This window comes from Antechinus flavipes, chromosome 3, assembly GCF_016432865.1.
Source record: "Antechinus flavipes isolate AdamAnt ecotype Samford, QLD, Australia chromosome 3, AdamAnt_v2, whole genome shotgun sequence".
NCBI classification, from domain to species: domain Eukaryota; kingdom Metazoa; phylum Chordata; class Mammalia; order Dasyuromorphia; family Dasyuridae; genus Antechinus; species Antechinus flavipes.
This window is the reverse complement of record NC_067400.1, coordinates 84,873,933-84,900,167: the sequence shown is the minus strand read 5'-3', so window position 1 is coordinate 84,900,167 and position 26,235 is coordinate 84,873,933. Positions and strand designations below refer to the sequence as shown.

General features: G+C 33.4%; 1 protein-coding gene across 9 annotated transcripts in view; it reads right to left on the bottom strand.

The window, feature by feature from the left end:
- Positions 1-4,778: 4,778 nt before the first annotated feature.
- The window catches only part of ZC3H13 (zinc finger CCCH-type containing 13), a 72,008-nt gene continuing 50,551 nt past the window's right edge, over positions 4,779-26,235 (bottom strand). For 4 of the 9 annotated variants that reach the window (XM_051983817.1, XM_051983820.1, XM_051983822.1 and 1 more), the window contains 7 exons: positions 24,920-25,023; positions 23,551-24,576; positions 18,400-18,900; positions 13,331-13,483; positions 8,947-9,147; positions 7,402-7,565; positions 4,779-5,895 (listed from right to left, as the gene is read on the bottom strand). In XM_051983817.1, the coding sequence (XP_051839777.1) occupies positions 5,722-5,895; positions 7,402-7,565; positions 8,947-9,147; positions 13,331-13,483; positions 18,400-18,900; positions 23,551-24,576; positions 24,920-25,023 (2,323 nt within the window). In that variant the 3' untranslated portion in view covers positions 4,779-5,721. The remainder of the gene's footprint in view (positions 5,896-7,401; positions 7,566-8,946; positions 9,148-13,330; positions 13,484-18,399; positions 18,901-23,550; positions 24,577-24,919; positions 25,024-26,235) is intronic. The other 5 variants (XM_051983818.1, XM_051983821.1, XM_051983826.1 and 2 more) reach the window with 3 other exon arrangements.

Here is a 26,235-nt window from a genome sequence, read left to right as displayed (position 1 = left end):
TTCTAAATAATTAAAAATTGCAATGCTTAAAGACAAGACAGTTCAAAGGTACTTTAATTATCCAAGTAAACTAGCTGAATTTCCTTAGCAAATTCATTTTTTTTTAAATCAAAATTGTACTTTTACACTATTTCAAGTTTCATAGGTATAAATACTATATAAAAGCTATCTTTGCAATAGTGGACTTAACCCTGAGTGATATACATTTAAAAAAACAACAACAAAGTACATGAAAAGTTAATACCAACACATAATATGAAAGGCAGATACCAAAAATAAAATTATAGCCCTTGCTTATCTGCACCAAAATCTTCATAGGACTACTTATTGTAGCAAAAAATTGGAAACCAAGTAGATGTCCCATTCACAAGTCATGGCTGCAAGAATTTATATATGAAGATACTGCTGAAGTATAAACTGATATTCAGAGAAACTTTGTTAAGTTTTATATGAATTGATGCAAAGCAAGAGAAGATATATGACAAAGGAGAGGAAAGGAAAAATCATCTAATGTCACAAAAAGAAATAAAGCATTAATGTCTCCTTCACAGAAGAAATGGAAGACAACTAGGTTGCATAATCAGGCATGATGCCTAAATTAGATTTTTTCCCCTTGTTTTCTTTTTTCACATGTGAAGAGTTCAATGCAGAGAAATGACTGATAAAAAAACAAAGGAGTATCAGTAAATTTTAAAAGCAGTTCAAAGAACTGAGACAATGAAAAATCTATGGAATCAAGTACACTTTTCAATACTAGCCTCTTGACATAATATAGATGAGCTCCTAAGATTTTTTAAATGTGATAGACTATAAAAAAGTACAACAAAATAGGTAGCAAAAAAATTAAGTCAATAAGCATTTATTAAGTTCCTATTACATGCAAGGCACTCACAAGAGATGTTGAAGTTGGTGGCTTTGTGACAAAAAAGGTAAAATCAAGAGAGAAATCTATTATCATGAGTCAGCCATATTCATGTTATCTTAGACATCTAGATATGTAAATGTATATGTATAAATATATGTAGATATACATGCACGTATGTGAATTCACTCACCTGCCTGTATGCACACACATACACAAAACACACATATGTAGATGTGTATGTGTAAGGATTCTTACAAGGTGCTAAGCCACTGGAATTGATAGAGACAATAATTATCTAATTTAGCAGGGTACTTACCAGTTCTCTAGATGTACTTAGTACTTATTAGAGTTCACACCTTTAAGAGAGCATATATAAGCTAGGAGCCTCAACCAGGAGGCATTCTGGGAGATTCTGAAGCCAGGATTCAGTCAAGGAGATTCACAAGTCAGAAGCCCACAAGCCCCACTCTCCGAGGCGAAATCAAATTCACGGCAACTTGCACCACACTGGCTGGAGATTCAGAGGGAGCTAGAGGCTGAAGAAGCAGAGGCAAAGAACTAGAGGCAAGATTCGAAAGGCCTCCAGAAAACTAGCGGGGGCCCAAGTGAAGGAGCTAAGACTGAAGGAAACAATAAAGGATTTGAACTCCTGGCTGCATTTGAGGTGATTATTACACTGAACTGAAATGAAGGTTGCTTCCAGAAGCCCTTCAAGAAACCTGCTCCCAGAGAACATTATATTCTAGAGAAGAATATTCTATGTATGTACATATAAAAATGCCTGCGCTTAACTGTAGTCTGCTTGGGGGAGATAGGGAGAGATAAAAAGGGGTAAAAAGAATAAAATTAAAAGTGCATAGCCGCAAATATGCTTACAAAGAATAACTTACAAGGAAGCAAAGATGGACAGTCATGAATATAATCTCTTCTGTTGTTATATATGCTTTCTTGAAAATGAACATTTATTGTTACATATTTTGAATTCTCCCTAATGTTCTGCTGCATACACAACAATGTTTTACTTTGCTTTTTCTGTCTTTCCTTTTCTATTTTGTTTTTTTCTTATTTTGTATTTCATTTTAAATAAACATTGGGGGAAGCTTTTGGGATAAGAACTCACTGTTCAACAAAAATTGCTGGGAAAATTTGAAATTAGTATGGCAGAAACTAGGCATCGACCCACACTTAATACCATACACCAAGATAAGGTCAAAATGGGTTCATGACCTAGGCATAAAGAATGAGATTATAAATAAATTGGAAGAGCATAGGATAGTTTACCTCTCAGACCTGTGGAAGAGGAAGGAATTTATGACCAAAGAACTAGAGATCATTATTGATCACAAAATAGAAAATTTTGATTATATCAAACTGAAAAGTTTTTGTACAAACAAAACTAATGCAGACAAGATTAGAAAGGAAGCAATAAATTGGGAAAATATTTTTGCAGTCAGAGGTTCTGATAAAGGCCTTATTTCCAAAATATATAGAGAATTGACTCTAATTTATAAGAAATCAAGCCATTCTCCAATTGATAAATGGCCAAAGGATATGAACAGACAATTCTCAGATGAAGAAATTGAAACTATTTCTAGCCATATGAAAAGATGCTCCAAGTCATTATTAATCAGAGAAATGCAAATTAAGACAACTCTGAGATACCACTACACACCCATCAGATTGGCTAGAGTGACAGGAAAAGATAATGCGGAATGTTGGAGGGGATGTGGAAAAACTGGGATACTAATACATTGTTGATGGAATTGTGAACACATCCAGCCATTCTGGAGAGCAATTTGGAACTATGCTCAAAAAGTTATCAAACTGTGCATGCCCTTTGATCCAGCAGCGTTACTACTGGGCTTATATCCCAAAGAGATACTAAAGAAGGGAAAGGGACCTGTATATGCACGAATATTTGTGGCAGCCCTGTTTGTAGTGGCTAGAAGCTGGAAACTGAGTGAATGCCCATCAATTGGAGAATGGCTGAATAAATTGTGGTATATGAATATTATGGAATATTATTGTTCGGTAAGAAAAGACCAGCAGGATGATTACAGAAAGGCCTGGAGAGACTTATATGAACTGATGCTGAATGAAATGAGCAGAACCAGGAGATTATATACTTCAACAACAATACTATATGATGATCAATTCTGATGGACCTGGCCATCTTCAGCAATGGGATGAACCAAATCAGTTCCAATAGAGCAGTGATTAATTGAACCAGCTACATCCAGTGAAAGAACTCTGGGAGATGATTATGAACTACTACATAGAAATCCCAATTCCTCTATTTTTGTCCACTTGCATTTTTGATTTCCTTCACAGGCTAACTGTACAATATTTCAAAGCCCGATTCTTTTTGTTCAGCAAAATAACTGGCATGTATACTAATACTGTATTTAATTTATACTTTAACATATTTAACATATATTGATCAACCTGCCATTGATCATGGGGGGAGAAGATGGGGGGAAGGAGGGGAAAAATTGGAACAAAAGGTTTGGCAATTGTCAATGCTGTAAAATTACCCATGCATATTTTACTTGTAAATAAAAAGCTATAATAAAAATAAATAAATAAAAACATTGGGGAAAAAAAATTTTTAAAAAAGGAAATTGCAATAACATTTTAAAATACAAGTAGAAATATATTATAAAGCCGAATAAATGACTTGGGGAAAAAAAATAAACATTGGGGGAAAAGTAAGAGTAATTCAGGCGTGCAGGATAGCTGAGAGCTGAAAGGACAGCTGACAAACACTTAGAGCAATGGGGAATAAATAATGAATGGGCTCCAAATGAAAGATGGGAAACCAAAATTCCTGGGCATGACTGGATGAGAATTTGTTAATCATTGACTAATGAGCTGAGATGGATTGCCAATATCCCTAGGGGTTTGTCCTCCTGGTATCCTCTCAGGGTGATAAGACTCAGGTGAGGGATACTAATAGTGGTATAAGAGGAAGGTATGAAATGAAATGGCATTTCTCTCCTTTCCTTAAGGTAGGCCAGTTTGGAAGACCAGTGCATTCTGTCCCCTGAAGGCATAAAGAGTCCCCTACAGCAGGATGAAGCTAGCCTTTAGCTAATAGCTATTACTTGTTTATGGTTTGCAAATATTTGCAAAATACTATTTTATTTTATTCTTGTTCAGTCATTTCAGTTATGTCTGACTCTGTGATAACATTTTGTTAAGAAGTGAAATTCCAATATCTCAGAGATGTTGCATGTTTTCTCAAAATTATGGCCATTCAATTAAGACACTGAGTTAAATGATCCCTTTGTGTAATAACATGTAGTAAACCAATCACAATTTCTGTTGTGTTCTTTTTAGAGTTACATGAAGGAAAGATTGAAGAATTCAATACCCTACCCCTAGCAAGACTCATAAAAATCAACAGGGACAGAATTCGAATTTCAATTTTCAAAAATATTTAAGAAACAAATGACCAGGTGAGAATTTCCATCAGTTCACTTCATGAGATGGCACATTTAAAAGACTATGGCTTTTGTTCTCTAATTGGTTTCAATTTCTTAACTTCATCCAGTGGAGAAAAAAAAAAAAAAAAAAGGATATGGGCCTCTAAAAGTGGTTTGAGAAGATATGTTGTATATTTTAATATATTTAACACGTATTGGACAACCTGCTGTCTAGGAGAGGGGGTGGGGGGAAGGAGGGGAAAAGTTGGAACAGAAAGTTTTGCAAGGGTCAATATTGAAAAATTACCCCTGCATATGTTTTGTAAATAAAAAGCTATAATAATAATTTTGTAAAAAAAAGAGAAGATATGTTGGCAAACTTCTTTTTAAATTTCAGGCATGCAACAAGGAAATTCTGGGTGAAAAGGACAAAGGACAAACAGGTTTTAATATAACTTCGCGATAATCAAAAACATTCAACTCACATGTAGAATTATTGGATGTGCTTTTAATGCTCCTGGAATATATACATGAGTCTCTTTCAATTCAGAATACAATTCAAAACTATTCTACCAACAAAGAAACAAATGAATTCCTCAAGTGTAAAAATGTAATGTTAATCCTAAAACTCTTAGAATAGAGAGAAGAGGGTTGGAAAAGCAAGGGAAATTAAAAATTATAGAAAAAGAGAAGTGTATTTATTAAAAATAAAGACTAAGGACACAATTTCCAAGTTTAAAAAAGGCATATATATAATTTTGAAAATCCAAATACATATTATACATTGTATTAATGCACATTTATTTTTAAACAAAAAAGACCCAGCAAGTTAGATTTTATTATTTTTATAAGTTGGGGGAGGGGAGCTGTGGTGCAGTATTTTGGCTTTATTCTGTGACAGATAATTGAACATCTGCCTGTATATACTCACAATGCTAGAAAAGCATTAAATGCTTTATGTAACACTATTATACACAGTTAACTGAAAGCACTCAATTTGTTTTGATGTTCACATTGTTTTCACTTAAAATCAACATTTTTGTAATGAAGATCCCATTAGTAGATGTCAGTAGTTCCATTTCATGAAATATATGTTTAGATTGGAAAAAGATGTACAAATGCCCTCCTTCAGTTTTGCCAACTGCTGCAATAAACTGCTAAATCTAGATGTCCTCACATCATTACGCTTGTGGATCAAGTACTGTGTAAAAATGAATGTAAAATCTGAATCTCCCTCTACCCTCCTCCCCCACCCTCCCAAAAAACCCCAACTGGTATATTTCAAATAAAAGTTGTTGTGCCTCATCCAATTAGGATAGTGGACAAGTCTTTTGTCTTGTTCTGTTAGGCGGCTTTCCAAAACAAACAACTTTTGAACAGAATAAGCTCTTCTCTAGGAAGATACTCTGAAGGGAAAAATGAATTTTGGTGTTATGACACACAAACTTCCGGCTGGATACTAGGTTGTGAAAGTTTACTGCTCTCTTCTGTCTTTTCCTGTCCAGATCCATGGCAAGTTGTCTTGCGCTTAAACAATCTCAAACTTAGCCGCAGCAATTCATTGTCTACCACTGGAGTGTTTGTATATGTTTGCTTCAAGGTGCCCTGAAAACAAAATGGGGTACAAATTATTAAAAGTGAAGGATGCAGGATGCTAAACAAAATATTAAAGAACTTGGCTGAGCTCTCTCGGTTTCTGATTTTAGAGAATGTACTGTTTTGTTTATAAAATCTGATAAACTCCTATAAAGAATTATTTTTACAAATCACAATGATTGATACCTTAGAACTCATCTAGCCCAGCTTCAAATTCTACCAATGCAGAAATTTCTCAATGTCACAGCCAAGCTGAAATCAGATTTCTGCTTAACTCTGAGCAATAGAGAACTTACCATCTAATAAGAAAGTCCTTTCCATCAATGAATAGGCGTAAAATTCATGAAGTCCCAATACATCCCAGTTCTTCCTACTGAGCCAAACCAGGTAAAATCCAACCTTTCTTAAGTGAAGTTCACAGTAATTCTATGTTCACCTCTCTAAGCTAACCCTTTCTAGTCTCATCAAAGAATTACGGGTCATACGTGATGGCTTCTCAACCTTTCATTGAGCATCCCATGACACGTTCCTGATCAGTGCAAAACAATGGTCTTCTTATTCACCTTGTTCTGGACTCAATACTCAGGCTATTATGACCACAGATAATGATGGCTTTGTTGGGCACCCATACTAAAGAACTGACATATTGAGCATGAAGTACACTAAAGGCTCCAGGTCGTCTTGTATATTCATTAATATTAAATCAGGATATCCTCAATCTAGTCTGCATATCTACATATGTAGATATGCAGACTAGATTGATATATATATGTGTATATGTGTGTGTGTTTGTGTATGTATATATAACCTTAAATTGTTTGTCTGATTCCTAATTTTTGTAAATAATTTCAATTTAATTTCAGCCTACCTAGAAAGTCTCTGAAGTCTAATTCTGTTCTCTTACATATTAACCACCTTCAACTTTGTGAAACCTACAAATTTGATAACTATGTCTTCATTTAAGTCACTGATTAAAAATGCTTATGCAGGGTATATCCTCATGGCCAACTATGACTTCTCTATTCTAAATGATGTAACACTGACCATCACTCTTTTGGACAATCATGCTACCAATAACAAATAAACCATTCAGTCTATACTTCTATCATTGCAGTGGTGAATTTTGTTGACTCTTTAAGGAGCCTGTTTAGAAAGAAGCAATACCTATTTCCAATTAGTGACAGTACATGTAAAAAAATTCTGCCATAACTAATTGCCTATATAGTCTTCTGCATATGTATCACACTAACAGGCATTAACCTTGATTATTTTATACAAAGTAACCATTAACATGGATAAGGAATAAAGAAAAATATCCACTACAATCCATTATTCCTAATCATGTAAGGGAAGGTTTGTTTAGTACTCACCATAGTGACCATATTAAATGGGTACTTAATACTTTTGAAAAATTCTCTACATAATGTAACAATAATCTTAACTGAAGCACCAAAAGAAACATACCAATCATATTTGTCAATACACTTTAAATGTAATCCAAGGTTATGACAGTACCTTTTCATTTTTTACTAGCTGTTTCCGAATTGCAGAATCCCGCCTAAAACATAATGCTTTACAACATGGTCCAAGATTACTGAGAAGACCAGCTCTCTCTTCTTTACGTAGCAGTGCTGCCATATTTAGGGCTCCCAATTCATGTTCAAAAAGATTTTCTGCATCTACCAATAAAAATAAGGCAGTTTAAAGAAAAAGAAATTAACTATTGTTGACAAGTGGAATATTCCACAAAAAATATACCTAATTATATATATATATATATAAACTATAGACAGTTCTTAAATTTCCTATTAGTTCAAATTTTCATTTTCTTCCTTCATTACATCTACTAACTTTAAAATATTATCAACTACTAAGTGAATCAAATCAAAAAGGTTCTAACTCTTTTTTATCTTTCACTCACTTGCTTTAATAAGCAAGTCAACCCCCAATGTTTGACATCAAGCCACCTAGGGTAATGGGCAACAGAATACAAATTAGGGGGAAGAGAATGCCTTAAAAAACTAAAAACTAGCAAGTGCTTTAAGATTTGCAATGTACTACATATATATACAACATCTCATTTTATGTAGACCATAACCCAGAAAGGTAGTTGCTACTTTTATCTACATTTCTTAGAGGCAGATAGGCTAACTGTCACATAGTAAGTTAAATGTCTGAGGCTAGATTTGAATTCAGATTTTCATAACTCCAGGTCCAATTCTCTACCCACTCAGTCACCTAGCTGACTATACTTAAATGGTTTAGTATACTAGCTAACTGAGAAGGCATTACACAGCATTCTCATAAAAATGAATTTTACAAGCAGCATGGTATAGTTAAAAGAACACTAGACTAAGAACCAGAAAATTGTGGTCCTTGCTCCAATTAGTTCTATTACTTCATTGCTCTTAAAAAGTGAATCACTTCAATTTTCTTCATCTGTAAAATGAGGGGATTGGACTATATGATAGCTAAGATTCTTTCTCTCTCCTAAATGACATGTTTTATTCTCAATTCTACTATATCCTGGTGTGTACAACATTTAGTCTTGTAGTATCAAAAAATAACTGAAATATCCAAGCATGCATGACTTTATGATCTTGGAAACTTAAAAATTCTATAAATTACAATGTTACGTAATGTTGAAGGTTCAGACCAAGTAGACATATGAATAAGAGATTCCAGCCCAAACTAATTAATTGAATTCAGACTCCCTATCATAAGTGCCAGTTTCCTATGGGCAAGGGGGAGATAAACCCACCAGCTTTCTGAGATGTAGGAAGTGAACTGTATCTAATATACTGTATCTACCTAACTATATTCTTGCCTATCTTAGAAGTTTCTACTTCTCTCAATGATACTGTGCAAAGCATTTAGCAGTTTTAAATTTTAGCTTATTTCTTTTACAATAAAATATGGACCATAAAAAAAATAAAAGCTAAAATAATGATTTCTCCAGCAAAATGTGCTACATCAATGTAAAACAAAATTCTATTCAATTCTATTCAAAGACTTGAATAGGCATAAGAAAGAATTATATAAACAAAATCAAAAAATTACCTTTGGGCTTTTCTAAAAGCCTCTGGCATGTTTCTTTAACTTTAGAAAATAGTTCGGAACCTGCCAATTTTTTAGAAATTCCAACTCTCAGCATAACAGCTCCAGGTGTGAATTTTAAGAGAGCAGCTCCAGGTTCTCGTGGTTCTTTAGGATGTTTTGGCATAAGACCAGACCAGTCCACATCTATTACATCCAAAGGATCTGCAAAGGTGAATAAGAATATGGATGTTTTCAAATCAGGAATATCATACTGAAAAAAGATTATGAGGATAAATATGCCTTTCTGTTATTTTATATCATGATTAGAAAAATTAGTTTAAGTCAAATTTATGCTATAGTAGATAGTCTTAATAGAGTCAATGCATATTTTGTTTATATATACATAAAATACATATTTTATGTATGTAACATATTACATATGTAATGTTATAAACATTACAAGATGCATACTTGTTAAAAAATTTATAAAACAATATGTTATAATCAAAGTCTGTATAAAGGTAAGATCAGCTTTCCTATGATGTTTCTTCATAAACTTCAACTCCAAAGACTCCATTGTGGTATGGAGGTAACTTCAAATTTTTTTTAAGTGTTTTTAACAATGAGATACAAGCTCTGACATGTTTTAGAATGTGGGCCCAGTAAAAGAATAAGCAGTTAATATGAGATGAGCAACCAAGTTTAGCAAAGAGATGATCTACTTTATAGATCTTCATGAATTGATACCATCAAAGAGAGATTTTGATTTGTACTGGCTATGTTGGTGAAACTTGTTCATTTGAAATACTGCACAATATTTAAATTTGAATATATATATATATATATACAAACATATATATATGTAATTTTCTGTAGCTATTTAGTGACTTGTTTATCTAGAAATACAGGTTAAAATGGCCTTAGCAAAAATCTGTATGCTTTCAAAGTCGATAATCAGTAGGCAGAACACTTCGCGATGAAAATGAAACCCATGAAACAAAAGTAAATGCAAAATGCTCCACAGTTTTACTTCTTCTGTGACAATGGCTAAGTAGCAAAAAAGAAAGGCAGAGGGTGACAAATACAATTTTTAAACCACCTACATAAATGTTAAAATAGTTATTAGAACTTATAAATGTGAAATCTTTGTCTCATTTTCAAAAACTGAATATACTACTGCAAAAACTAAGTTATAGCTCATGATAAACAGAACCAGAAAAAGAAAAATAAAGTAAAATGGAAGAATGACTCAGGTTCTCTTTGGAGAAGCAGAATTGGTTTTATTGTGTGTCCAAACAAAAAGGAAGAACATTTTGTCATCCCATTCTGTAGTGTTCAGGATTAAATATTTGCAAAATAAATAAATAAATAAAAAGCCACCAACAACTGTGAAATCAATGAAAATTAGTTCTTTGAAGATTTTGTTGACACCTTCTGAATTAATATATACTTTAATTCTTGATGACTTCAACACAAAGATGGATGCATGGATAAGAAAAATGTTGCAAAATATGATTCAAGCCTAAAAATTCAGAAAGTCAAATGATGCAGACTACACAAAAGCTTCATATCTCTACACTATAAACATTTTCTTTCAGAAAATAATAAAGAGACAGTGGATCAACTAATATTTGAAAAATGAAACCTATTTTGACAGGAAATGACCCATTACTGTTATAGGAGGTCATAGCTACATTGGGCTATCTGTATACTGTCTTAACACCAACTAGTTATAATCAAAATAATATAAAGCTAGAAATAAAAACAAGGACAAAAGATAGCATGCAATTAGAACATCGATTTAACCTATTTAAATAAGAAACGATGTCATAACGGAAACAGGACACACTGATTACAATAACTCTTAGAGATTTAAACAAAGTAAACGAATTGCCACATGAATGAGTCCAAAAGGGCCTGAAAACTGTCTTACCTGGCACATTCTTGACTTGTCAAGTGCTAGTATATAGGAGCCCAGTATACTGATTTGCTTATTTATTAACTCTTTATAGAAAAGGATGATATCAGATTAACTATAATATCATTTTATAAAACCAAAAAAAGCAATAAAGTAATACCAATTTTTAAAAAGCTTGGCAAGAGACACAACTAAGCAATTATTCTAAAAGTATTCAAAGTACAAAACTGGAAAAGACAAAGAGTTGGAAGATTGAAAAATTCAGGCAAGATTTTTAAAGCAAACTTTTTCATCATCAATAAAGTAAAATCATCACATTTGGACTCTTAAAGTGCTTATAGAAGTAGAAGAGGCAATGAAAAGAGAATGGGAAAAATCGGTTCCACTAGACAAGCATACAAGAGAAAGTCTGTGCTGTAAAAAACAGAACTACAAAAACACTGAAAAACTGATACTTAAAGAAAGGCTGCCAAAAGGTAGCAGGAAAAAAAAAAAAAGTACCGAAATTCATTACTATCAACATGATAATCAAGAGACCATTAACTACTACTGGCTAATAATTTGCCAGCTTTCCCACTTATCTAAAAAAAAATTTATGAGAATAAGCTACATAGGTATATTGAAAGGCATCTTTTGAAGAAGGAAAGAATTGGGAAAACGTAGGCATTTTAAAATACTAAAGCACAACAGATTACTTCTTCACCATTATACATCTAACTGAAAAAACATGGAAAACATGATATTTCTTGTAGATAAAAAAAAAATTTGGTTTGAAAGAGAAAAATGCTACCTAATGGGCTTCAAGTGAAATATGTCCCATGTATGTATCAAAATTCTCCAAGATTCTTTGAAAACTGTAACAGAAATAACCTTGTTCGACAATTATCTACCATAAAAATCAGGCAACAAAAAAACCCAAGAAGATAAACAACAACAGTGTTCCCCTTTGTCATGAAAGCTATGTAGTCTGAGGAGTCTGTATCTATACATGATGGGATCTTCCAGGTATTAACTGGTGACAAGCTCCAGACTATATCTATAATCACATGAGAGTATGACAACTATATAACAGGATATATCAAATGGTTTAAGACTGCCTGTTTTTCAAACTTTAACAATGTTGAATGCACAACATAAGAACTTCAACACTGAAAAACATAGGGACGATGTGTTGAGCTCAAAAATAACAACAGCAGGAGAGAATAGATTAGACTGCCTTTGGGAAACTGCAAGGGACTTTTAATAATCCCTAACTTCTCCATGAATGAAGGAAAGGTCTATCTTGTAATCCAGTATTATCCTGAATTTCTATGACTATAAGACATTAAACATTATAGTCTCTGAAGAAATGAAAACAAATATTTATCCAGGGAACAATTAGAAAAGAAAGGATTTCACCTAAGACACTTATAAGCAAAAAAATGAGCTGGTCATTGGACAAGAATAAAGGATAAGGAATAGATAGCCCAAACACTACATAATATCATCATCATCATCATCATCATCATCATCATCACCAAGAAGATTTCAGGATCCAAGCCAGTACAGTAAGTGGTTGTGACAAACTTATGGATGAATATGGACAAGTGCTGCAGGGGACACATGTATCCTAAAATCCTCACTGTAGGAAGGAATGAATCACATATAAGAGATGATGGATCCATCCGAGTATTTAAATACTATTGATTATAATCATTATCTTTTTAACATTGAAAATCTAGGCCCATTTTTATTAAAGGAAGAAAAAAAAAACCTCTAAATTAGGCAATCTTTGTACTCCTGTGCTACTGCAACAGTTTATCTGGAACATTAATACACTGTTAATGGAGAAGAAATTAGTCTAGCAGGTTTGGAAAACAATTTGTTAAGTATGCCCCTCTCCCAAAACCATTCAATTAGATGTACTCTTTGACCCAGTATTACTTCTACTAAAGAGGACAAAGGAAAAAAATGTATAAAAATATTTAAACAGCTCTTTTTGTGGTGGCAATCAACTGAAAATTATAGAGGCATTCATCAGTTAAGGAATGGCTGAACAAATTATGGTACATTAGTGCAATGAAATCTTCTTTGGAGAAATAACAAAGGGGATGATTTCAGAGTTATCTGGAAAGAATTATAGTCTGAAATTATACAAAGTGAATTAAGCAGAACCAGAAGAATAAGGTATACACAATAACAAATACACCATAACCTTTCCTCACCCTCAAAAAAGAACAAAAAAACAAGAAAGTCATAAAGAAGCAAACAAGCAGGATAGCTTGGAAACTTAATATATGAATTCATTATATACTTTAAAAGATAAAACAACCCCTATAGAATGGAGATTGAGAATTTTAATGTACAATTGTCTCCTGTTCTATCATGCATGTGTATGTCTGTGTCTATGTAAGTAAATGCTAATTTTACCTGATATTTGTTAAACTCAGGGGGGAAATCTAATTTAAATTAGGAAAAAAAAAAAAAGAAAGAGAGAGAGAGAGTTACCTGGCATCTTCTCATCATCTTGTTGGTCTTCCCTCTTTTCAGCATCACCTGCCAGAATTTCATCAAGTTCATCATCACTGATTGGCTCATATCCTTCTCCAGCACCAGATCCTAATGACTGTGCATCATCTAACTTGGTTTCATCATCTCCTGCTAAGAAAACAAATGAATTTCATTAAAAGATGACTTTTTTTTTTTTTTAACTAATGAAGAACCTGATATAAGACTCTATTCAAACAAATAAATAAGGTAAAGGCTGTTCAAGTCATGAAATACCAAGGGCATAAACAACTCTTTGCACAGTTCAATAATTGAAGGATTCCAGAATCAAATAATGGAAAAAAGTTATTTGTCCCAAATTCACTATAATGACAAGAGATAAAAACAGTAATGGCCCAAATACAGGTTAGTCTCTTTTGGAAAAAATAAAAAACACATTCATGCAAACATAATACACAAAAACTAATAATGGACTGCAATCAAGTTTTATATAAGTGGAGCTTATATTCAGATCAACATACTGAAGTCCTTGAAAGTGGAGCTTATATTCAGATCAACAAACTGAAGTCCTTGAATATATGAGAAGAGCCCATAATTTCAGAAGAAATGATTCTTTCATTTTCCAACCACATTTCCATTTGAATTCAGTCAATTGACAAAAAATTGATTGGCCCTTGAATTGAGTTCAGAGATTGTGTCAGAATGAGTTAGTAAAGGGACAAAAACTAAATCCAGATGTCTACTCAAAGACAAAAGGTTTTTTTGTGTCACTGCCATAATTATTCCAATTTAATGCTTTTAACACAATCTATGAAAACTCATCTTATATATTTTACACATGACTATAATCAGATCTAAAATCGTAATTTTCTCCATATTTACTTTATCCCAATTTTTCAATACTGGATTTTTTAATTGCCTATTTTATTTATATCATCATAACTCTATGATGAATTAAAAAGCCTTTGTACAAACAGAACAAATGCAAACAAGATTAGTAGGGAAGCAACAAACTGGGAAAACATCTTTACAATTAAAGGTTCTGATAAAGGCCTCATTTCCAAAATATATAGAGAACTGACTCAAATTTATAAGAAATCAAGCCATTCTCCAATTGATAAATGGTCAAAGGATATGAACAGACAATTTTCAGATGAAGAAATTGAAACTATTACCACTCATATGAAAGAGTGTTCCAAATCACTATTGATCAGAGAAATGCAAATTAAGACAACTCTGAGATATCACTACACACCTGTCAGATTGGCTAAGATGACAGGAAAAAATAATGATGAATGTTGGAGGGGTTGCGGGAAAACGGGGACACTGATGCATTGTTGGTGGAGTTGTGAATGAATCCAGCCATTCTGGAGAGCAATCTGGAATTATGCCCAAAAAGTTATCAAACTGTGCATACCCTTTGATCCAGCAGTGTTTCTATTGGGCTTATACCCCAAAGAGATACTAAAAAAGGGAAAGGGACCTGTATGTGACATAATGTTTGTAGCAGCCCTGTTTGTAGTGGCTAGAAACTGGAAAATGAATGGATGCCCATCAACTGGAGAATGGCTGGGTAAATTGTGGTATATGAATGTTATGGAGTATTATTGCTCTGTAAGGAATGACCAGCAGGATGAATACAGAGAGGCTTGGAGAGACCTACATGGACTGATGCTAAGTGAGATGAGCAGAACCAGGAGATCATTATACACTTCGACAACGATATTGTATGAGGATGTATTCTGATGGAAGTGGATTTCTATGACAAAGAGACTTAACTGAGTTTCAATGGATAAATGATGGACAGAAACAGCTACACCCAAAGAAGGAATACTGGGAAATGAATGTGAACTATTTGCATTTTTGATTTTCTTCCCGAGTTATTTTTACCTTCTGAATCCAATTCTCCCTGTGCAAGTGGGAGAACTGTTCGGTTCTGCAAATATGTATTGTATCTAGGATATACTGCAACATATTTAACATATATAGGACTGCTTGCCATCTTGGGGGGGGGGGGGTAGAGGGAGGGAGGGGAAAAAACAAAACATAAGCGATTGCAAGGGATAATGTTGTATAAAAATTATCCTGGCATGGATTCTGTCAATACAAAGTTATTATTAAATAAAATAAAATTTAAAAAAAAATAACTCTATGATGAGTTCAGAACAAACATTAAGAAAATAAGGAAGCTGGTTACATCTTCCTTAATTCTTTTACCTTTAGAGCAGTTCCACAAATGGAGGTTCCACTTCTTGTCAAATCCAATTTTAGTTATTCTTAATAGGATAGGCCAAGTTTTGTCTTTTTGCACAAACATACATTCTTGTATACTGGTACAAATTTTAAGCATTACACTCCAGACATCAAAGGTAAAGGGTCCATAAATTTAAAGTGAATTTGTATAACACTGAAACTACAGGGTATAGTTAATATTTCTAATAGCCCATAAAATTTATTAAGCTTAAAAACTAATTCATAAAGTCATATATGTGAATTCTTTGGATCTATGGTAAAATCACACAATTCCTAAGATTATAATCTAGAAATGATATGCTGACACTTACCGACCAAAAATAGTATTTGTCCTTTAAAAATTTTTAGTATATTATCAAATCACAAAATAAGGTATTCCTGAAAGTATTTACAATAAAAGATATAGATTACCATAAATGTAGCATATGTAATATGAGCCTATTATAATTCTATTAGTTTACCTTACTTAACTTGATATTTTCTATTTATAATTTAAGCTTAATTAAAAATAATGCTTTTAAATTTTTTTGGGGGGGGAATAGTAGTTCTGATTTGTTATTAACTTTAGGAGGGCCATCACTAACCCATATTATTCCTGAATTAGATTTTATAAAAATTAAATCCTTTTGAAACACAAAGTCCTTGAAAAGACAGAAATTTAAAATGTTTTAAATTTTCAATAGACTATTTAAACTATAATGCTGTTGTTGTTCAGTCTTTTTTCAGTCATGTCTAATTTTTCACGAACCCATTTAGGTAAAGATACTGGAATGTTTGCCATTTCCTTCTCAAGATCATTTTAAAGAAGAAGAACCTGAGGCAAACATGTTTAAGTAACTTGTCCAAGGTAATACTAATAAGTAAAAGCCAAATTCAAGTCCAGGTATTTGTGATGCCAGGCCTAGCATTCTATCTACTGTCCTACTTACCTCCCCAAACTAATATTTTTACCTAAAAATTATTCAAAGTGATCCTTTGTCTCAATATATTTAATTTCACAAGGTGGAAATTAACTCTAATCATGAGTGCTACTTATATTGCTTAGGCTACAAGGTTGTATGTATGTATATGTGTGTGTGTGTGTTTCTGTCTGTCTTGTGTCTGTAATATATACTAGTATTACAATATAAGATTCTGCCTTCTACAATGTCTAACTAAGATATGGGAGAGGTTTATTCTTGATCTAAGTTTTTGCAGTTAACACAGTATTCCTGCATAAAAAATTAATTCTTAAATACAAAAATTTTAAATAGCACTGAACTCTCACTTTTAAGAGTAGCTACACTAGCCATTTCACTTCTTTTCATACTTTTCCATTCTTTCCATACTTTTTCACTTCTGTTGTTCCCTCTACAGTCCTTCAGCTCCCTTTTATATGTGTAGTATTTACCCGTTAAAATATAAGCTTCTTGAGGGTAAAGAGTACCTTTATTTTTGCTTATATTTGTATTCTCAGCATTTGGTATCTATCCAGTAAGTACTCTATGAACCTATCATTATGCACCACAAATCTGCCTAATGTTTCAACTCCCTTCTCTTCCAAAGTTCTCCCTCTACCACATCAGATAGACCAAATTAAAGAGGTAGTTGTGGCAAAAGAAAAAAAAAAGAAAATAAGGCATGTTTTCAAATGGAAAACTAAGAAGATAACTTAATGAGTTTAAAGTGGCATAGTAAAGATTCTATGCCATATGGAAGAATAAGAATGCAAGACTGAGATCACCAGAAGTAATTCTACTATATTTTTCACTTATGAACAAGATATATTTTCTAAAATCTAAAATAAGAATATAAGTTAACCAAGAATTCTTAAAAGTTAACAGCAGCAAGACTCACCACAATTAGTTTATAAAGCAAGATACTGAGGTTACTTCCTCTAAAACAAAGTAAAAAAAAATCTCCCTATCAGTCTTTATAAACACTTAGAAAGTCTATTTTTTTTTTTAGTGGAATTCCACATCTCTTATGTACTGTCTGATTTTAAGAAAGCCACTAAACCTGTAGAATTCAATTGTCTTATATGAAAAATGAAAAGGTAAGATTAGATGCTGAAGGTCCCTTCCAGCTCTAAGATACATAAGCTACAAAGATAGGAATGAAAATCTCTTAAAAGAACTGCATGATGGGCTTTTCTTAAGACAAATGAGTACTGTCTTTCCCTTCTGCTCCACTTTCTAAATTCACCCTACCTGCCAATTCTCTCCCCCTTCCATGAAATCTTCCCAAACCTCTCTTGGTCACTGTGATCTCTCCCCTGCTTTGAACTCATAAGTACTCTGTCATACCATCTATTTGACAAAAAAAAGATTTAAAAATCTTAACTTTACCTCATAGATTTAGATTATTACAGCTATTCCAGTCAATTAACATTTACCAAGAATCTGTGTACTAGGTCTCAAGGACTCTCTGTATTATTTAACTTTTCATGTACCAAGGCCTGTTTCTCTCCCAACAGTAGACTATAAGCTCTGAATGCACTAAACTATCTCCCCTTATTTCTGCTTCATGATGTCTGTGACAACTAGCTTGACCTGATTTGTTTTTGTCACATTAGGAAAAAGCTAATAGGGCAATAGAGGAGAACAAAAATCTTTGTATACTCCATTAAGATTTACTCTAAGTAATCTATCTCCTTTATCCTTTTTTTGACCTGCTTTGAAAGGACTTAAGATGGTAAAACAAAATTCACTAGGCTTTTTCCTTTCACTAGATGTTTCCCCTATAAATTTTTTTTTTATTATGAAGATTTTAGAGGTGAAAATATTTTATTTTCAAAAGTAATGAAAGAGTAACTTGCAGACTATTGTAGAGCTTACCTTCTAAGCTCTCAGTTTTCTCAGCTTCATTTACATCATCAAATCCATGCAAAGATCCCAGGTCTTTTTCTATTCTTTCTTTGTCCAAAGCTACAGAGTCTCTGCAAATTCCCTCAAAGTCTTTCTCATGCTCATCCAGTTTTGTTTCACTGCGTTTTGAAGACTCTATGTGCGAAGAAATATCAAGAGTTCTGTCTCTATCTCTTTCACTAGAATCAGGATTTTGCCTCTCTCTTTCCCTGTCCAAGTCTCTCCTTTTGTCTCGCTCTCTCTCTCGTTCCCGGAGTCGGTCTCTGTTTCTTGGCCAATCTTTATCAGTATCTCGGTCCCATTCTCTCTGCCTTGTTTCTCTCCTCTCCCTTTCCCGTTCTCTATCATGTTCATGTCGATCTCGTTCCTGAAGCCTTTCTCGGCTATCAAAAGACCCAGATCTTGAATGAACCTGGCGATCTGACTCAGGGGAACTTCTTCTAGAACTGTGACTTCTTGAATCTTGACGATCTAAAATAAATGTTATAAATACATCTATGTTATGCAATTAAACTTATAACACAAAAGGAAACATATTAAAAGGGCTTTGTTTTTTAAATGCCCCTTTGTTATTAAGAGTGATCCTCTAAAGAAAAATAAATGTAGCCTAATGCATGATGTTCATGCATGTTCTCTACTCAAAAGAGCACAGTTGCAGATGTTACTTCCTTAAGAACTTGTCTTGTTCAGGAATAAGTTTAAGTTCAAGAAATGACTCTTTCCCCCAAACCCTGTCCCTTCAGAAAATTCTATCTACAAGAGGCTAATAAGAATGTCTTTCTTTTTTTTATTTAAGTTTTCGGAGGATTACAAGAATCTTTTCAGAATAATGAAGATTAGAGGACCATCTCTGCAGAAAGAAAACAAGAGGATTGGGTGGTATCACTGGATTCAAAAAGAAATAAGTAGAAAAAGAAGAGGAAAATCTGAATAAGAGGATAGCTTAAGGAAAAGGAAGGAAAGCTCAGAGGAAATGATGGGAGTTTGAAGATGAAGAAAACAAGAAAAGAGAAAAGGACTGAGAAAGACAAGAATTCTGGAAAAGAAAAGGGAGTTTACAAGATAAATTAAGAAAAAGTAAAAGGTTGGTAAAATGAAAAGGAAAAAGTTAGATGTGGCAATTAACTACTTAAAAAAAAATCTATATATCCAGCCCTCATTTCTCCCCTATGTTCCAATATAGCATCATCAACTGCCTGCTGGATATCACACAAGCATTTCAAACTAAAACACATCCAAAAGAAAGTCAATAATTATGTTTCCCCTGAACTATTTGCTCCTCCTCACAAGAGCACTACCATTCATCCTGATTGTTCATTTTCACCTTCCCAGAGCAAATCATTGCCAAGTCTTGTAAATTCTATCTCACAACTCTTATTCATCCCCTTCTCTTTACCTGAAGTCACAACCACCCTATTCAGACCCTCAATACCTCTTGGTGAAATTTCTAGAAAATCTATAGCTACTGCTCTCTATATGCTTCAAGTCTCCTCTCTAATATGGCCTCAAACTTGTTGCTAAATTGTTATTTCTAAAGGCACGGTTCTGGCTATGTCACTCCCCTACTCAAAAAGGATCCTTCTTGCCTCAAGGATTAAATATAAACTTCTTTTTGACATTTAAAATCACTCATAATCTGGCTCCGACTTACCTAGATGTACTGTATCACACTGCCCCTCACATACTATACATTCCAGGAAAAGTAGCCCATCTATATATTGTTCTCCATATATGCCATTTCATTTCTTGCCTCCAAGATTTTGCCCATGAGCAAAATTTTACTATCTTTCCTCATCTCCACTAATTAGAATTCCGTTCTTTTTAATGTTTGGCTTACATACAATCATTTCTGATCCCGCCAGGGATCAAGTAAATATAAAATATACTCAAAGTATTATCTATATATGTGCTGCTTTTCTCTAATGGAATGTAAGTTCCTTGAGACCAAGGAATTTATAAACTACCTGCATCTAGCAGGCATTTCATGTTCCATTGAACTGATGAGATGAAAACAAGAAGTAATAGAGCCTGTATGAGGATAATAGCTGTGTTAAGTAAAGAAAAGGGAATGTAGGAGAAGTTGTGAAAACAAAAATAAAATCTGACAACAGCTTGGCAATGGAGGTGAAGAACTGAGTAGGAATACCAAAATATTCCCAGGAATTCAAGGAAGCTGTCAATAATAGTATTTTGGACCTGATTCTAATTTCCATCAGGGAATCATTTCTCTCTGATCACTTTAAACCTCATCACCATGCAAACCAACTCAGCAACTGATACTCAACAAACAGCTTCTCAACTCCCTCACTTGCCTCTCCCCTCTAGAGAAACGGTAAGTAAAACATTTATCTTCTCCCCAAAGCTTCCTTCCAGATAATTATTTTTCCATTAGCGTCTCTATTTGGTCTTGAATGTAAAGAATACTGTAGTTCTGTGCTGTGTATTCCCTAGTTACCTCTCTTTTTTTCAGCTTCTTTCTGTGAATTATCTTCCTCCAATTAGATTATAAGCTCCTTAAAGGTAGGGACTAGCATTCTTTTTCTTATTTGTATCTCCAGCATAGTATCTTAGCACTCTATGGCATATAATAGATGCTTAACAAAAGTTTAACAAATTGAACCAAACTGATTCTAAGAATAAATTGGTTGCTATTAAAAAAATAAAAGGACCTTAGGGAGAAGTAACCACCTAACAATTCATGAGAGTGGCAGATAGAAAGACAGTTGATATAAATCCGAGATTCCAAATCAGAAATCAAAGGGACAAGAAAAGCTTAAGTAAAGGAAGTTGGTCAAGAGGGTGGAAAACTTTCAAGAACAAAATTCTGAAGACATAAAAAGAAATGTGAGGGGAGGAAAGAGAAAGTTTATTTAAAAAGACTAATGTGGATACATGAGGACCCCACACAGATTTTGTATATAGAAGAAATAAAACTACATAACAGAATAAATTCAAAAGTTCTGCATAATTTTATAAATACAGTATCAGGAAGGCTAAAGCTGAAAGTGAGCTGAGAATCAAAGAACAGAAAGGAAAACAATAACAATTTATAAAATTTATATTGAGGAAAAGAAAAGTTACAAACAAGGATAGACAAGAAAGAAAGGGAGAAAAAAAAAGGAAATAGTAAGTTGACACCCAAGATAAGTAAAAGTTATTTAGAATTTAACTGGAGGGCCCTGACAAGTTCAAATCACCAAGACAAGATGAATTATATCTTTCATCCTTGGGTAGCAAAAGAACTATGAGATGTGAAAACTAGTTGAACATTTTTGGTGTTTTTTTTTTTTTTTTAAGGATCACAAAAATTAGAAAAGGTATTATATGAATTTGAGAAAAGAAAAATGTCTTAATTTTCATAAAAAGCAAGAAAAGGCCATCTGTTAATGCTTAAGTCAATAAGTCTGGATTTCATCCTTGATAAAATTCTAAAAATGCACTAATAAAGTGGTACGTCACTAAACACCAAGTAAAAAACAAAACAAAACAAAAGAAAACTATGATCCCAGGAGACATTATGGTTTTATCATAAATAGACTATGCCAGATTAAGCTCAGTTCCTTTTCCAACAAGGTTACTAAATTGATAAAGGAAATGTTTCTGCTAAATTTACATAGATTTCAACAAAGTTAACTGACAAATTATACTTCATGCTAATCTTGTGGAAAAGATGGAAAGGTAAAGGCTAAATAATACCACAATTAGATGAGACTTAACATTGTTTGAACAGACTCAAAAAAATATTAATTTCTTGTTTGACGATAACTTGGAATGAGCTCTAGTAGAATGTCCCCAGAATCTCTTCTTGATTCTGTGCTGTTAAACATCTTTATTAATGACTCAAAGTCAAAAGAGATTATGGTCACCTAATTTACAGAACACACAAAAATGGAAAGGATAACTAACATACCAGTTAGTCACAGTCAAGATTTCAAAAGTTCTTAACATGCTAGAACTTCGGGCTAAATTTAATTTAATAGTAATAAATATAGTCTTACATTTGGATACTTTTCCCCTCAAAAAATGTCAAAAACACAAAAGTTAATGGGAAAAAGATCCAGAGGAGGTAAACTAGTAAACTTTATGCACAATATCAATAAATATATTGATGATCAATAAATATGGCAGCCAAAAAAGGTAATACAAGTGTAGGCTACATTAAGAAGAGTAGGATCTAAGACTAGGAAAGTGAGAGTCCAGCCATACTCAAGACCATATCAGGAGTATTATGTTCAGTGCAAAGGAACATAGAAAATTTCATTTTCTTTCACCTAGTTTATTTCCAGTGCAAAGGGAAATAAACTAGGTGAAAGAAAATGAAATTGCAGTAATTATCATGAAACCTGATAAGGTTATTTCTTTGCTCTTACAGAAGGACATAAAAATTACTTTATCACTTCAATTCCACCTTGTTCCATATAATTTCTAAGCTACAATATGAAATCCTCAACAATTTAACTAACCCCATCAAGTTTTACCAAATAAGTACTAGTTACTATTAGATTACCTCAAGTTAAAGATGACTGACATTACTGGAATTACTGTTACTATAACACTGATATTCAGTATTAAAAAAGGATGGAGATTGATTATTTAATTATTTAGGGGTATAACTTTCAAAGTTTATGTCCAAGATTAAGAGACTGGGTATGAAAAATACCCAGTATATTATTCTAATTAGTTTGTATTTTTTCAAAAGTTTTATGAACATAGAAGACATGGGTTGTTTTCATAACTTGAAAAACTCTTACATTGTGCAGGTCTTTATTTAATTACCTAACAAAAGTAATGCTATAAATGTAAACTACCATGGTAAAAGCCAAAAAATTTTACAAATACCATATTCCAAAAGACTTTATGAGTTTTTTTGTAGGCAAAATGTTTTGCATTCAGATACACTGCTTAAAAGAAGTAGCTCACATAAGTTTCTTTACCTATTAGCTATATAAAGTCATTAAACCATTCTATGAAATGGAAAAGGCTTTTACGCTCAATGCTGTTGTTCTACAATATGCACAATTTCATTATCATCCAAGGCTAATAAAAACATATACAAATGGTAGATGAAGTTGATTTTTTTTAAACCAATGTGACCTAAATCCACGGACTTCACTTAATTACCTGAAGAAGTGCTGCGACTGGGCTCTCCACGTTTCAGCTGATCAATCCTGGATTTTCTCTCTCCTGGAATTTCTAAGCTTTTTGTTTTTTCTCTATCTCTGGAACTACTGTGCAGAACTCTCTTTCGACCAGCCAAATCATCTCCACTGCGATGAGCAGAATCATTGGAAGGTGATCGCAAGCGGCTAGAAGTATGGCTCCGATTGCTCCGATTGCTCCCCAAGCTGCTACTCCGTTTTTGATCAATTGGTTTACGATGCGGTGCATCTTCTATGGTAACATGAGGTGCTTCTATTTTCTCCACTCTGGTTCGGTGACACTTTCTATGAGATTCTTCAGTTGTACGTTCAGGTATAATCATATCTCCACGGTCAGGAACTTCTTCATCAGACCAGTCACTAAATGTTGATTCTTCTTTTTTCTGGGAAACCTCTCCAGTTGTTCCATTTTTCTCATTTGACACTTCAACCAACTCTTCTTTTGTGGTTGCAGGGGGGGTTCTTGGGCCTTTTTTCCTTTTATTCTGTTGAACTAGTTCATCATCAGAAATATCAGAATCTCCTTTTGATCTTTTACGTTTCTTTTCAACATTTTTCTTCTTCTGTCCTTTCTTAGGTGAAAATACTTGACCGTCCTCTGTCGCTGACTCAGTGCTATATCTTTCTACGCCAACATCATCTTCTTTTTTCCTCTTAGTGGTCCTTTTTGGTATTTTGGACTTTTTCTTATTATCCTCATGAGCTCGGTCAGACCCATCTCGCTCTTCAGGGGGATGGTGTCCAACACTTTCTTGAGCACGAGTTCTTGAGCTTTCTGATGCTTCAGGCTGCTCTCCCCTTTGCTTCTCTCCAGAAGAAACTCTCTCTTTAAGTTCTTGATCATCATAGCGCCTAGAGCTCTCCTTTCTTTCTGGCTTTCGGTCTTCCTCTTTCCATCGGTTCTGCCTATCTTCTGCCATGTGTGAGGGGCTAAGTGAACGAGATTCTTGAGGTCGCACAACCTGGCTCAACAATCTATGTTTTTCATCTATTTAAAAAGAAAAAAGCAAGAATAAAGTATTAAGAGTCACAAATGACAACAATCAAACTCTCTCTTCTGCCAAACATATGTTAAGGAAGGTCTTTAATTAAAAACACTTTTATTCTAACATAAGTACGTGCCTAAATGGAGATGGGTATACATGTATATGTATGAATTCACACACATATATGTGTGTATACACACCAACACACACACACACGTGCATATAAATAAACAGGTAATGAGGAAATGATCTCTTATTAACTCAACAGCTCTTAGTGTCAAAAAGTTTGTAGTTATTTATGAGTGGGCCCTAATACTGTAGTAAAATTAATTAAGTTATACTTACTTTTATCATCTCCACTATTATAGGTGTCACTATCAGGAGAATGTTCACGTCGCCGTTTGGGTGATTGTCGGGGACTAGGACTGCTTTCAGTTCTATGGCGCTTCCTAAATTAGGAGAGTAATTTCAATTTAGCAAAACCAGAATAAAAGGAAAAAGTTCCATACTTCAATTATTAATAGTATAGTTTTATAATAAATTATCTGTCCTATACATGAAATCTACAATTTTAATGAAATATTAGCTCCCTAGCAAAATAATTCTCAAGTTCATTTTTCCTTAATCATTTAAATGGAAATTATACAATAAAATGTTGAAAAAATCAATTATTAAAATTAATATATTTGGAAAATACATTTATTTACTCAAGTATTTATTCTTTAGCTTCCACAAAGTCCTTCTCTATTACCTCACTGTGAGGTGACAGTGACAATTCTGGAGGACTATCATAGCTAACAACAAGAAGCATATCAAAAATAGGCTGTTCAACTGGTGTTTGGTTTTTTTTTACCATGGCAACCAAAGAAACTATAAAATGTCCTAAATCCTATAAGAGCATCTTCTGCTTCTTCAGGGACAATAGCAAGAATGTAAAGAAAAGGGGCAAAAGGTACTAAAAATCATATTTTTAAGCCATCAAACTTCAACTTGACTGTCTATTCTCTAAAAACTTGTCCAATGACCAAGTGGACATGCTGCTATATGCTATATCATAGAGATCTTGATGTTCTTGCTATAAATGAGAACAAAAAACAATTGTAACCAGATGGAAGGATAGCTCAAAATCAGTGAATTGGTAGAGTGAGTTTTGGTATATGTCCAAAGAGGACAAGAAACAGTATTTCTTGTATTAGAGCATGATATATGATAAGTATTTGCAAAAATAGCATTTAAAAAACTGCAGCTTGAGCAAAATGAGCAAGACCAGGAGATCATTATATCCTTCGAACAACAATACTATATGATGATCAATTCTGATGGACCTGGCCATCTTCAGCAATGAAATGAACCAAATCAGTTCCAATGGAGCAGTAATGAATTGAACCAGCTACATCGAGCGAAAGAACTCTGGGAGATGATTAAGAACCATTACATAGAATTCCCAATCCTTATATTTTTGTCTGCCTGCATTTTTTATTTCCTTCATAGGCTAATTTTACACTACTTCAGAGTTCGATTCTTTTTGTACAACAAAATAACTGTTTGGACATGTATACTTATTTTGTATTTAATTTATACTTTAACATATTTAACATGTATTGGTCAACCTGCCATCTTGGGGAGAGGGTAGGGGGAAGGAGGGGAAAAATTGGAATAAA